Source organism: Protopterus annectens, chromosome 14.part0 (assembly GCF_019279795.1).
Source record: "Protopterus annectens isolate FY-2018-M chromosome 14.part0, PAN1.0, whole genome shotgun sequence".
NCBI lineage: Eukaryota > Metazoa > Chordata > Ceratodontiformes > Protopteridae > Protopterus > Protopterus annectens.
The window spans coordinates 231083534-231097281 of record NC_056748.1 but is presented as its reverse complement, the minus strand read 5'-3'; the positions used below and the strand labels follow the sequence as shown (position 1 = coordinate 231097281).

The window sequence follows — 13748 nt, the reverse complement described above, 5'->3', positions numbered from 1 at the left end:
TATCATCCCATTGCTTGGGAATCTAGGTGGCAGCAGGACCAAATACAAATTTAGGACTTAAGGAGCATTCAAAATCTCTTATTTTAAATCCTCAGAAAAATTCTGGTTATGTAAAAAGGGACACTGAAAATCTTGTGTTTTAAATCCTCAGAAAAAAGTCTGGTTATATAAGCAAGCACACCTTCTCAATACAACAGAAGTAGCTGGATTTTTAGAAATTATATCTGCACCTTCCAAGACACTCTTCAAAGTATGTTTCAAAACCTGAGTCACATTACAATCTCATTCATAAAACACTTCTGAAAAGCCCCATAACTGCATAAATGCAGTATTAAGCATACACATAACATGAAAATAAGGGATTCAGAAATTCAAGGATATAATTGGTATGGTAGTCAAGAAAAGCTGGCTCTGTTTGCAGATAATATTATTTTATACCTGATAAAACCAAAAAAGAACATTACAGTGTTGAGGAACATTATGAGACAGTTTCAAATATTTTCAGTATACAAAATTAATGAAGATAAAATAAAGACAATAATGGTAAATTGTGTACCTACACACAAATTGGTTCAGCAATATCCATATTTATGGGGACATGACAAAATGAAGCATTTAGGAGCATGGATTAAAAACGATATAAGTGTGGCAGCTAAGGATATGTGGGAAGAGACTAAACAAAAAATAATACAAAAACTGAGAAACTGGAAGCTCTGTTATATGGATATGGATAGTAAGATACAAGCAGTTAAAATGTTTTTAGTCCCTTTAGTCTTATACACAGGTCCACCGGTTAGACATATTTTTATCAACCAGAGGAGATATTATGGATAGTAATTAATAAAGAGATTTTATCTGGGAGGGGAAGATGGCAAGAGTCAAGTGACATAAGATGATTCTTCCAAAAGAACAAGGTGGACTGGGATTACCAGATTTAAAGGGGCATTTCAGAGCTGCACGGTTAAGGCTCATATACAAATCACAAGCAGAAACATATAATTCAAAGTGGAAACAGATGATGATGAAACAAGGGGGAAGCTCAAGAAAGATAGAGACTGGGATTTTGTATGCAGACCTTTAAGGGGAATAACAATAATCATACAGAGTATCATCTTCATAAAGTAGTAGAAAGTATTTTAAGAATTAAGCCAGCAGAGGAATGGAGAAAGGAGATGCTGCTGATAGGGATGACTGCAATTAGGGATACAGACAATAGGCAAGAGGGGGATATAATTAATTATACAAAACTGGCAAAGGAACCAAGGTATTGGGAGCAAGTAACTAGAGAGGGAAATGTAATAGAATGGGAACATGACTAGAATTTATTTCGACTGCAGGTTAGAGATTGTCTTCCCTATCAAGGATTAATATCAGAGTATAGGCAAAGAGAAAGGAATGGGGAGGTCCTACACAAAAGACCAGCACTGGTAGAATTTTTAGTAGAATCTAGAACAGAAGCTGCTGCTAAAAAGGAAAAAAAGATTGCATGATAACTATAAGAATCAATCAGAGGAGGTTAGTAAGGCTTGGGAAGAGAGAATGGATAAGCAATTCACAAAGAAACAATGAGAGGTATATATGTACATCTCCCACATATGCAACACAATCTGGAAGATTTAGGATTTTTACTTGGAAATGTTTGAATAGATATTTTTATACCCCAAGTAAAATCCAGATAATTTTTCCTGAGGTAGACAGCACATGTTGGAGGTGATTTGGGGAAGAAAGAGGTAATTGGGAACATATTTTATGGGAGTGTAATGAGTTGGCAGACTTTAAAGATTCCCTGCAGACTACTCTATCAGAGATACTGGTTGAGCAAATTGGTGTAACTATGGAAATGATTTTTCTGAGCCATGATATAGAATCAGAATTGCATATACATAGTAAGGCCTTGTTGAGTCTAATTATGGTGGCTGGCAAAAAGGCAATTACTAGAAAATGGAAATCAAAGTCTAAACCTACTGTGCTAGAAGTAGTGACTATAATAACAGAGGTAACACAACTGGAATTGGGCTCTTTAGAAAAGGGTAGGAGCAAATTACAGAGGAAAATGGAATTATGGGAACAATACATACAGGTGAGGAATGAGATTTAAAAGAAGGCAGGGTTTGAATGAGCTATGTAATGTTTGACCGACAATGATTTTGAGTAGATTATAAATTATGTATAATGTTTGCAACTAGAATTGTGTCAATACAGTTTGTGATGTAAAATGCTTGCGACTAGGATTATGTCAATGTGGCTTGTTTTAGTTTATATAAATGTATGATTGCCATGTCAGACCTGATCATTTAATAAAGATGTTTCTTGTTTAAAAAATAAAAAGCATACACAACAAAATAATATGTTAGAATTCCCTGAGAAATTAACAGTAGTGGCAAGTATATTACAATAAAAAGCTAATACACATAAATATACATATACATTTTAAATAAAATAGAAAGAAATAAAAATATATAATAATAAAGTAGAGGGGAAGTCCCCAAAGGAATCTTATCTGAGTACTGAAGTTGTAATCCACCAATGAAGGCTACTAAGGAGAGTGAACTGTGTGAATCATACAGCTGGCACTAAAAGACTGAACAACTGACTTCCTGTGACAGGGGTTAGGCTTGCCCTGATGAGAGGGTCTTAGGCAATCCCTTTTCACAGGAAGTCAGAGGGAATTCTGAGCTCAGGAAAGCTGGCACTGTGGGTTTTTGCAGGCTCAGAACCATTATACCACTGAGTCAGTGCTAATAACGAACATCATAATTTCAAAAATGTTTCAAAACAAAATGCATACAAATTAGCATGAGAGACAGTCTAAAATGGAAATAAGACCCACATAATCACAAATCAATCCCTAGAGATTTTCATTAAGTAATTTTAACAAGATGACTTCTAACAGTAAATACTGTGTGTAATAAAAAGTAAAACACATGGCACTGCAGCAACAAAAAAATAATAATAAAGGCAAAACCAATGGTCTAGGTAGTCAGTTGTGTCTATTTTACCCAACGCATCACCTCATCATTTATGCAATAAGCTACATAAGTCACTGTTTAGGTTTCTGTCTATTTAAAAATGGCTGCTACGCCTTTTGTGCTATCTGTAATAAACTGTATTTTACTATCCACTGATACATTTATTTTCTACTTTATCAACGAGGACATGTCCATTATAAAAGATCTAAAATTTATTTACTAAAGTAATCAATCCCTGTGGTCATCTGTAACCTTGTTAAATTCCGATACATTTTTTCCTAATGTCTGTTCTGTATTATAGACAGCTTTCAGTCTACTTATTTCCTTTAGAAGGTATTCTGACCCCCACCTATTAAGTTATATGGACTGCTGTGCTCCTCCTACCTATTTATATAATTTTATATGAAGTCGGTCAAAGCTCCACCTCCATTAATATCAGAACATCTAGAATGCCGAAGCTTCACTCAGATTTTTATGTTAATCCTTGCATATGGCAAACTTTTTTTTCTTTAACCTAATTACTGTATTGGGAACATATTATTTACATTTTTGCTGTATTGCTTCTTCTTGTACTTGTCACAATAAAAAACGTAAATTCAAACAAACTTATTTGATGCATTAAAAATAAATATATCAGTAAAATGAAAATTCTCCTTTGTCTTTTTTTATCATTTTGTTTTTTAATCCACTGACAACAACTCATACTAGCTGGTCCATGGAGAAATACAATGCAAATAATTACAGTGGATTAATAGCTAAGATCTCTGCCTCACAGCTCCAGGGACTGAGGTTCAAAGATGATCTAGTCACATCTTTGTGGAGTTTGTATCCTCTCTCTCTGTCTGCCAGGGCTAGCTCTAGATAGTCCAGTTTCCTCCCATTCTCTAAAAACATGCTGGGTGATTGGCTACTCAACAGTGCCCAGATATGTTGTATTTACCTTTCCCTTTGTGTCCTGAGTTATGGTTGTCAAATGTCCATGATGACAAGTTCACTTACCCAGTTAAATTAATAAATTCATTGAAAATTAAAAAAAAATCTCCATTGTTTGGTTTGGCCTCTCGAGCAATAACCCACTGAGTAGCTCCTATTCACAATAGTATCCAGAAAATATATTATAATAATACTATTCTAATAAATTAGGAGACACATTCATTCAAGCCTCCTCAGAAACACAATCTGTTCAGCAAGAACTTCATGTTTTGATAAAGAAGAAACAATCATAAATCAGTACTGTGTGACTCACACTGTTACTGAAAGACATCAAGAAACATACAAGGTATTGTCTGAAACATGAAGTGACTTCAAAAGCATGAAAAGATTGCTTCAGAGAGTTGTGTACCTAGAAACTCTCTTGCTTTTGTTGCATCTAATGGAAGCGTGTTGTAACTGCATATATGCTGTTGTACATATTGATTGTTGTACATATTTGATATTGTATTTCATTGAGACTATAGCCAACCTTACTTCCTCCTTCTCCTCAGTTCTACCATCCATCCCCCTCTCCACCACTACTCACTCTCTCCAATCCTCATACCCCAACCCAAATATCTATCAAGGAGCCTTATACTCTAGAATTCAGTCTCTCCCCTATATCCACATCCTACATAAAAAACTCCTTTAGAATCTAAAGCCATGTTCTAATTCTGCTGATAATATTCCTGCCAAATTTGTTAAGATAGTCGCCGACTCAGTAGCTTATCCTATAAGCATCCTCATCAACAGGTCTATCCAAGAGTCATATGTCCCTGACCTTTGGAAAAAAGCAATAATCCTCCCTCTGCATAAAGGTGGCCCTTCCTCTGAGATCTCAAATTTTCGACCCATTGCTATTCTGTCTCCAGTATTAAAAATACTAAAATAATGCATCCAAAAACAACTTATCCATTACCTTCTAAACAATAACATCCTCTCCCCTACCCATCATGGTTTTCGGCCAGGGCATAGTACAACTACTGCTCTGATCTCCTTCCTAGATATGATCAATAAAGTCCGTGACTCAAGCCTTATAGTATCAGCTCTCTTTTTGGATCTTTCCAAAACATTTGATACTATCTCCTACATCATTCTCCTGACACAACTCTAATCCATAGGACTTTCCTCGCAATCTCTTAATTGGTTTAAAAGCTATGTCTCTGACAGGAAACACGCTGTCAAATGGGATAACTCCATTTCTGCCTACCTTCACAACCCCAAAGGCATCCCACAGGGCTCAATTTTAGGACCTATTCTGTTTAATATTTTCATAAATAATCTCCACAAAGATATTTCAAACTCCTCCCTAGTCCAGTATGCAGATGATTCAACTATAGTCTGCTCTGCTCCCAACCAAAATTCCCTACAAAAAATTACTCAAACATTTTCCATTGTAGAATCCTAGCTCCACAAAAAACACCTTTCTCTTAATGCCAAAAAAACTAAGCTTATGCTGTTCACCCCAAAAAGGAACACTATTCTCAATAAAGAAGCTTTCAATATAATGACTCTAAACTTTACTAAAATTTAATTAGTAACCAATACCAAATTACAGCTGTCATAACGGACAATAACCTAAAGTTCGATCTGCGTATCCAATCCAACATTAATAAAACACACAAAAAACTAGGACTACTGTACAGGCAGAACAGGTTTCTCTCCTTACCAACTAAACAAGCTCTTGCCCTCACCTACCTTCTACCATCTCTAACATATGGTGCACCATTGTTAACTAACCTACAGTCTTCCCTAAAACTAAAGCTAGGATCCTGTTACAATAAGATTGCCAAATTTGCTAGAGGTAGTCGCCACTCTTCCCATCACTGCTCTGCCCTAAGGAAACAACAATGGCTAGAATTTCCTCACTACCTATTACTTATTCAGCTAACCACCTCACATAAACTCATCCATAAACCACCATACTGTCCTGTCCTCTCAGTTCCCTACTTGCCCTTTACTCTCCACATCGGCCCCTTTGATCTGACCACCAACACTTACTCCAAATCCTTAAACCAAATCTTCCTGAAGGAAAACTCCTACACTCCTAGAATATTGCCAGACTATGGAATAACCTCCTTTCTGCTATACGTAGAGAAGTACACCCCTCAAACTTCAAAACTGCCCTTCACAATCATCTCTTTTTTAACTGGATATGTAACTGCACTAATGCATCTACCCTTTTCCTTCGATGCATTTACCTGACTTCCCTCTGTATAAATCTCAGCCTTGCTTCCAAGCCTCATAATCTACGTAATAATTTGTATTGCATCTTCACTAACATCCTCAACAATTCTATCTTTACACTAATTGTTTTAACTGTATTAACCAGTTTCCCTCCTACTACTAATCTTACTAATCTAAAGTGTATCTGTAAATATGTATTCTCTCTGCTCTTAATTCTATATTCCCACAATTTATTTACCAGAGGCACAAGTTCATAGGTGTGTACTAGGCTAATGGCCCTGGAGCCTTTACAAGCCTAGCGCATAGGATTACCCTGGCATCATACCACCCGATCTTAGTTCCCAGTGCCTCTGTCAAGTAGAGCCACTGGAGTGATCCCGGGGTGAATTTTCTATTTCCCATCCACTCATCAAGATTTCTCTTGAAGAGAGCAAGTGAGGTGCTCTGTTTGACATGTATGGGGAGTCTATTCCATAGCATGGGCAGTCTCTGGGTTATGAACCTGTCCCTCCAGCATGTTCTGTTGATTGTTGTAATGAGTATGAGGTCTCTGGAGCATGTGGTGGGGAGGGATTGGGATTTCTTTAGATGCAGCATTTCTAACAGAGCTGGGTCAGACATGACGTTATAAGTCAAGCAGAGATCGCCTCTAAGTAGGTGATATGAGACAGAGAATAGTTGGAGTTTTTTGAGTCCGTTCATACAGGATAAGTGTTTAAGGCCTAGAATCCTCTTTGCAAGGTACTTTTGCGGCCTGTCCAGCTGTTGCAGGTGTCTAGTGAGGTGCATAGCAAATGGGGCATTGTACTAGATGACTGGCCTAATGAGGGAAGAGTAGAAGGAGACAATGACCTCTTTCTTCCTGGATGCAAAACCCTTAGTAATAAGATGTGCCACATAGAAAGACTTTCTGACCACAGTGGCAGTGTGGTGGTCGAAAGAGAGGTTGCTGTCAACCTGTGTTCCCAGATCTCTTAAAATGCCTTCTGTATTCAGTGGACTACCATCGATGTGGTAATTCATGGGAACTGGGTTTTTCCCAAAGGGGATGACAACATATTTTTTGGCATTGAGCTTAAGGCCATGGTTCTGACACCATTCGTTGGTCTCAGTGAGGCCTTTTTGCAGGATGTCAACATCACTTGGGGAGTTAATAATAGCTCCCAACTTGCAATCGTCTGCGAACTTTGCCAGCCAGAGTCCCTTCATGTTGGCCTGGACTTCAGAGAAGTATATACCAAACAGGTGAGGACCCAGGACTGAACCCTGTGGGATTCCAGTCGTGACTGGTCAGCAGTCTGACTTGGAGTCAGCTACTTTCACACTGTGGGTTCTATCTGTGAGCCAGTTTGCAACCCACCTAGTGATATAGGGGTTGATGCCTAGCCTACTGAGTTTTTCTATGATTCCTGAGTGGGGAATGGTATCAAAGGCCTTGGCCAGATCAAGGTAGGCTGTGTGAACCACCTTGCCTTCATCCACAGCTCTGGTGACTGACTCAAAGAAGATGACCAAGTCGAGCAGGCATGATCTACTCTTCACAAAACCAAACTGTGTGGGATCTAGAGTTTGGAGATTCCCTATATCCTTATTTATTAGGTCCATGATGATGGGCTCCATGGCTTTGCATATCAGACTCATTAGGCTAATGGAGCGATAGTTCCCAGGGTCTGTAGTTGCTCCTCCTTTGTGGAGAGGGATGACTATAGCAGTGCACCATTCGGTATGGACAAAGCCTGAGGTGAGGCTGTAACTGAAGAGGGCACACAGGTGAAGTCCCAGTTCACTCTGTAGTTCATGTAGAACACAGCCAGGGATATTGTCATGTCCCATAGAATCTGTATTCTTGGCCTTGGATAGTGCTGTTTTAACCTGTGGAGCAGTAGTGCTGGGTGCCTGGCAATCTACTATTAATGTGATAGGTCCTTTGGGAGGGGAGAGAGGGGTAAAGTTGGCACTGAATCTGTCGGGCAGTATAGTGGCAATATCTTTTGGCTCAGTATAGGAGGTACCATTGTGCAGTAGCTCAGAGCAAATCTGGGTAATGCCATGGAGATTCTTTACAAATCTACAGAAGGCCTTGTGGTTGTCTTTACTATATGCTGCAATTCTGTTTTCGTAGCTAGGTTTAGAGGATTTGATGAGGGATCTCAACTTTTTGTTGAGGCTGATAAGGGAGTTTTTCCGATCTTGAGACCTCACCTTATTCCACATCAGTTTCCTCCTGTTATAGAGTTTGTTTAAGGCAGGGGACCACCAGATTGGCTTCCTATTTTTGGAGGAGAGCATCTTGGTTCTATTGGGTATGGTGAGATCCATGCATTTGTGTACATGTTCATACAGTGTATTGGTGTATGACTCGGTGGTCATGCAACTATTCTTCATTTGCATGGGTGCCATGAAGTTAGCCACCTCTGTTTTTAGGAGCCCAAAGTTAGTTTTGGAGACATTTTTCATGGTGGTTACCTTTGCAGGGGGTGGGGGTGGGAGGGACGTGGATTTCCAAGGGGATTAGTTTGTGATCGGATCTAACCAGAGAGGAGTTGACTAATGGTGTAGAGCAACGGTCGCCCATGTTAGTAAAGACCAGGTCAAGGATGTTGCTACCTCTAGTGGGGGTAAGAATGAGCTGGTCCAGGGCATTGGAATTAATGAATTCCAGGAAACGTTGGGCAAGTGCATTGGTACAAGAGTAGTGGGGGTAAGAACGAGCTGGTCCAGGGCATTGGAATTAATGAATTCCAGGAAACGTTGGGCAAGTGTATTGGTACAAGAGTAGTTTTTCCAGTTAATGGAGGGGTAGTTGAAGTCACCCAGTATGATAGTGTTAGGCTGGACCCTAATATTCTCCAGGGTGCTTAGGAACGTGGAGTGTGAGTCTTGGGACATGGTTAGGGACCTATAGCAGGCTACGACCTGAATCGCTGTCCTACCCAATGTCAGCTGCACCTGAAGTATCTCTGATGCATTATGTTGTGCTACCAGTCTGGAGGTGTGAGCATCCTTTATGAATATGGAAACACCACTGCCTTTGGAACTTCAGTCCCAGTTCTGGGACCGAAAGGTGTGGAATGAGTTATAGCCTGGTAGTGAGGGGTGCTTTCTGCTGCCTTGAACCAGGTCTCTGTTACAGTACATATGTCGATGTTCTCCATTTTAAGGAGTGCTTCAAGTGAGTGCATTTTGAAATTTAGCCTTCTAGTGTTGAGCAGCATGACCCTCAGATTGCATTTGTTTGTAGCTGTTATGGTGGTAATTTGGTCTTTTGAACACCGCCTAAAAAAGGCATTATAGGGGTGGCAAGAGCCTTCGCCAGTATCTGGAAGCCCAGGGATGACAGATGCAGGCCATCTCTGACAAAGCATTGAGGTCTGCAAATCATGTCATCCCAGGCAGACAGATAATGGATCCCCTTAGAATGTCATCAGAAACTTAACCAATTGTTGAAATCAATCATTTTCTGCTTGTACTGCGGTATCATTCTTGGTGATGGTAGGATGCTGCTCAGGGCTAGGGTCATACCCACCAGGGCTACATAGTTCTACAGCTCCTCCATGTCTCTTTTCATGTAGTCCAGGGAGGTACATCTCAGGTCATTCACACCCACATGTACAATGAGAGAGTCATATTTGTACCTGCTGTTGAGGGACCTGAGTGCATGCGTTATGTGGAGGATCCTGGCAGCTGACAGGCAGCTGACTGTTACTTTCTCCTTATTCAACCTAGTAAGTGGACATCAGTGTGCCCCACTATCGAGTCACCTATGACTAGCGTGTTGGTCATGCTGTTTTGCCTTAGGAGCTCTGGTTGAGTGGCACACTGTTTTGGAGAGTTATGTGTCTCGTGATTAGTGTTGTGTTGTGGTGGTCGAGTGCGTTTCTGTCTTGGAGTTCTCTGCTGTTTGGATAGAATTTTATTGACAGCCTCCACAAAGGTGGGTGTGTGGCTTGTGTTTTTATGTGAAGGCAGTGCTGGTGTGTGGTCTGGAGTGCTATGTGTTCCATGTGGTGTGGTGCAAGTGTTGACCTTCTCCTCTTGACCAGCTATTCTGGTCTTGGCTGGAGAGTGCATGGTTTCCAATTTGGATATATAAGTGCATCTCTAGCAAGTCTGAGTGTTGGGAAGTAAGAGTAGAGGGTTGTCTGTATACATGAGGCAGTTGCTACATTGCCTTGGGATGCCCAAGTTCACCAGGTTAATAGGAGAAATCAAAGGAAACTGACCTTTAGACATGCCTGGAGGGATGGGCATTAATAATAAGTACTGGAGCTGTTTCCTTATAGAACGTTTAGTGCTGGTAGCACTTTTGTGTGCTACAGTCATTGCTACAAGAAGTCTGGTAAAGTGCTAGACTAATAAGCTAGTAAAAGTGCAGTAGAGGAGAGAACTAGCAGATTAAAGGGAAAAGTTGAAGAGCAGACTTTGGCACCACTCAGAAGCTTATAAACAGTCCTGGATACAGCAAATCTGTATCTGGACTAGACTAGTTACAGGAAAGGCGGAAAATGAGCACAAACTTGAGCTTTTAAACCAGAAAGTTGAAAGAGATGGAAAGACTTCCCAAACAGCCAATAAACCACAATGTCTGGGGTAGAAACCACTCCTCTTGTGGTAGATAGGCTACCTAGTGCTTACCACCCCCACTGACAAGCTAAAAGACTTCCCTCTGACACAGAAAGGCGAAGGGGGGGGGGGTCAGAAACTTACAACCAGTCCTGGATACAGCAAATCAGTACCTGGACTAGACTAGTTACAGGAAAGGTGAGAAACAAGCACAAATGTGAGATTTTAAAAGGGAAAGCGCTATATAGATGGAAAAAACTGCCCAAAAGGCCAATGAACTACAATTTCTGGGCCCGAAACCACTCCACTTGTGGTAGATAGGCTACCTAATGCTTACCACTCCCACTGATAATCTAGAAGGTTTCCTTCCAACACAGAAAGGCTTGGGGGGCTCAGAAGCTTACAAACAGTCCTGGATACAGCAAATCTGTATTTGGACTAGACTAGTTACAGGAAAGGCAGGAAACAATCTTAGAATTTTTTTTTTTGTAAAGTGGAAAGGGAGAAAGGAGAAACATAAGATAATTCAAGATTAAGGACCTTAGTGGCTTGCCCTTCTAAAATGTTCTCTCTGTATTACGTAGAATGAGCTAGTGACACTAGACTGGGATAGAGCTGGGATACAGCTGAACAGATGAGACTGGTATGAGTGTCTGAAGTCAAAATATGATCTCACTGTACTCAGTTGTGTAAGCAAATGAGATAGATCCAGGAGTAGTGTTGAAACAGAAATTTACAGGAGGGGCAGGCAATTCCAAAGCCACCAAGATTAATACCAAAACAAGAACACAAAGGGAGTGCGGGGAAACTAACTGCAGAGAGAGAGAGAGAGAGAGAGCACAGTATTCTATGAAACATTCCACTTTGATATATCTTACTCACTCTTACATTCCTCTCATGGTTCCCTTGGATTTCTATTAATTTTTGTGGATTATATTCATTATACCTTGTAAATATGCATGAAAACTCTTGTGATTTCTCTTTTGCTGCTCATTTTATATTTTTATATTGTTATATTACTATGTTATTTTATAGCAGTGGTAGCACTGTTGCCTCACAGCAAGAGGTTCTCCCGTTCGATTCTCGGCTGGAGCGCCTTCTGTGTGGAGTCAGCATGTCCTTCCCGTGGTCGAGTGGCGTTCGAAAGACATGCTTAGAATGGGCGAGCTTTCAATGAAGGCTGGGCGTCAAGCTGGCACCATAAAAATCAACTGCCAATCATTAGCGGACCGGAGTTCCGCTGTGGCAACCCCTAACCGGGAAAAGCCGAAAGAAGCACATATTAATGTTATATTGTTACCTTATATTGTTGTGCTGTTTTTCTTTGTATTGGAGCTTTTCTCCCCGGGCCTCCACTGAAAATGAGCTCTTCTTGGCCCAGTGGAATTTCCCGGTAACAAATGTCAATAAATAAATAAATAATACTGTTGTTTCTAATTTTGACAGCTCATTCTGAAGAAATGCAATAAAACTACAAAGTTTATGCATTTTAGTAGAGAAAAAATGGTGACAAAGTTGAAGAGGGCACTAGCCATTTAGTGTAGCTTGAAATGAAGGCTCTAAAAATTCTCTTTGTAAAAAGTCATAATTCAGATGCACTTCAAATGACAATTGTAATTCACTTATTTTTAATGAAAAAGTTACCCTGACTGTGTGTGCCCTGTAATAAATTATAAACTGCACAAGCTAGGAGATACTGAGATGACTTGATCACGCAGACTCAAATATACTGCATTCCATGTTTCATCTCACCTTTACTGCCCGGCCTTTGACTGCCATGGAATCCCAGCACTCCTGTTTAATGACATCTCGCAAGTAGCGCTGAATCAAATTTTCTAATTCAATCTCTTTTCTCACCTAAATCAAGGAATAATTAATATTAAAGGTCTTCATAATAATGTATAATCAATGAAGTACTAATACATATAGAAAAGCATTTTAATTGCATAAACTGGCAAAATGTTGACAAAAATGTAAGTTTCACAAATGTACTACTACCTCTAAATGATCTCTAAGTATGTTTTGATTATATTGTTACCTGAGCTGCTTGAAATGTTCTACACTTCATAACCAACATAATAAATGGTGGTGTTTGAATATTTTTTTGCCTATTACTTCTACAGAACTGCTTTCTAATGAACATTTGGAGGTATGTGTATGTTACTCTCTAAGGAAGAAAATGTTTGGAATACTGACACTTTCCCAGCTGTGAATAAGGTGATTCTTACACCTTGCCTAAAAACTACTCTTGAACTTATCTTGCATTTAAGATATTTCAGAGTCATGGCCCATAAAGACATTTAACTCATTCATTCATTCATTCATTCATTCATTCATTCATTCATTCATTCATTCATTCATTCTCCATTCACACACTTTATCCGACTCATGGTTGCAGGACTAGCTACAAGCACTGTTACCCTAATAATGATAAATTCGGTAATCAGAGAATAAATAAAATAATTACTTCTCATTTCATTTCTCCTGACAGAGTAACAGAACATGGCTAGTAAGTGCATACTCTGTTATGATGCAAGGCAAGTACTTGAGATGCACTGCTCAAAGCAACCAGTCTAAGCGTTTATCTAGTTGTTTCTAATCATTTGACTAGAAACCAACATCAGCAGATGTTACAATCTTCAGGAATCATTTTTTCTTCCTACAGGCACTTTTATAAGTACTTGGGGGAGGGGACAAGAAACATCTGTGGACAGTGATAATGACAAACATTGCCAAAGCAATGATCCTTTCTTTATTTCAATTGTTTCACGATCACACATCAGAAGTGGTCATCAAACATGTCTCTCTTTTGGTGGGCCAGTCAGCATATGAAAACAAATCACGGTTACATGACTACATGAAATGATCAATGACGAGACTTGTCAGGGTGGAGATAGTGTGTATGAGCCTGAAAGTATCACAATGAAATGCATTATTGTGGTAATTCATTTTTTTCACTTTCATCACAATCTGTCATCGGATTGATATATGCAAGGTGATGATCTTTTTTTTGGGGGGGATACAGGCGGTTTACAAATGTATCATTGTTGAATGACC

General features: G+C 39.6%; 1 protein-coding gene across 1 annotated transcript in view; it reads right to left on the bottom strand.

The window, feature by feature from the left end:
• The window catches only part of CFAP43 (cilia and flagella associated protein 43), a 3581735-nt gene that overhangs the window by 1584246 nt on the left and 1983741 nt on the right, over positions 1–13748 (bottom strand). The window contains exon 21 of the mRNA XM_044055952.1: positions 12444–12548. Within this exon, the coding sequence (XP_043911887.1) occupies positions 12444–12548 (105 nt within the window). The remainder of the gene's footprint in view (positions 1–12443; positions 12549–13748) is intronic.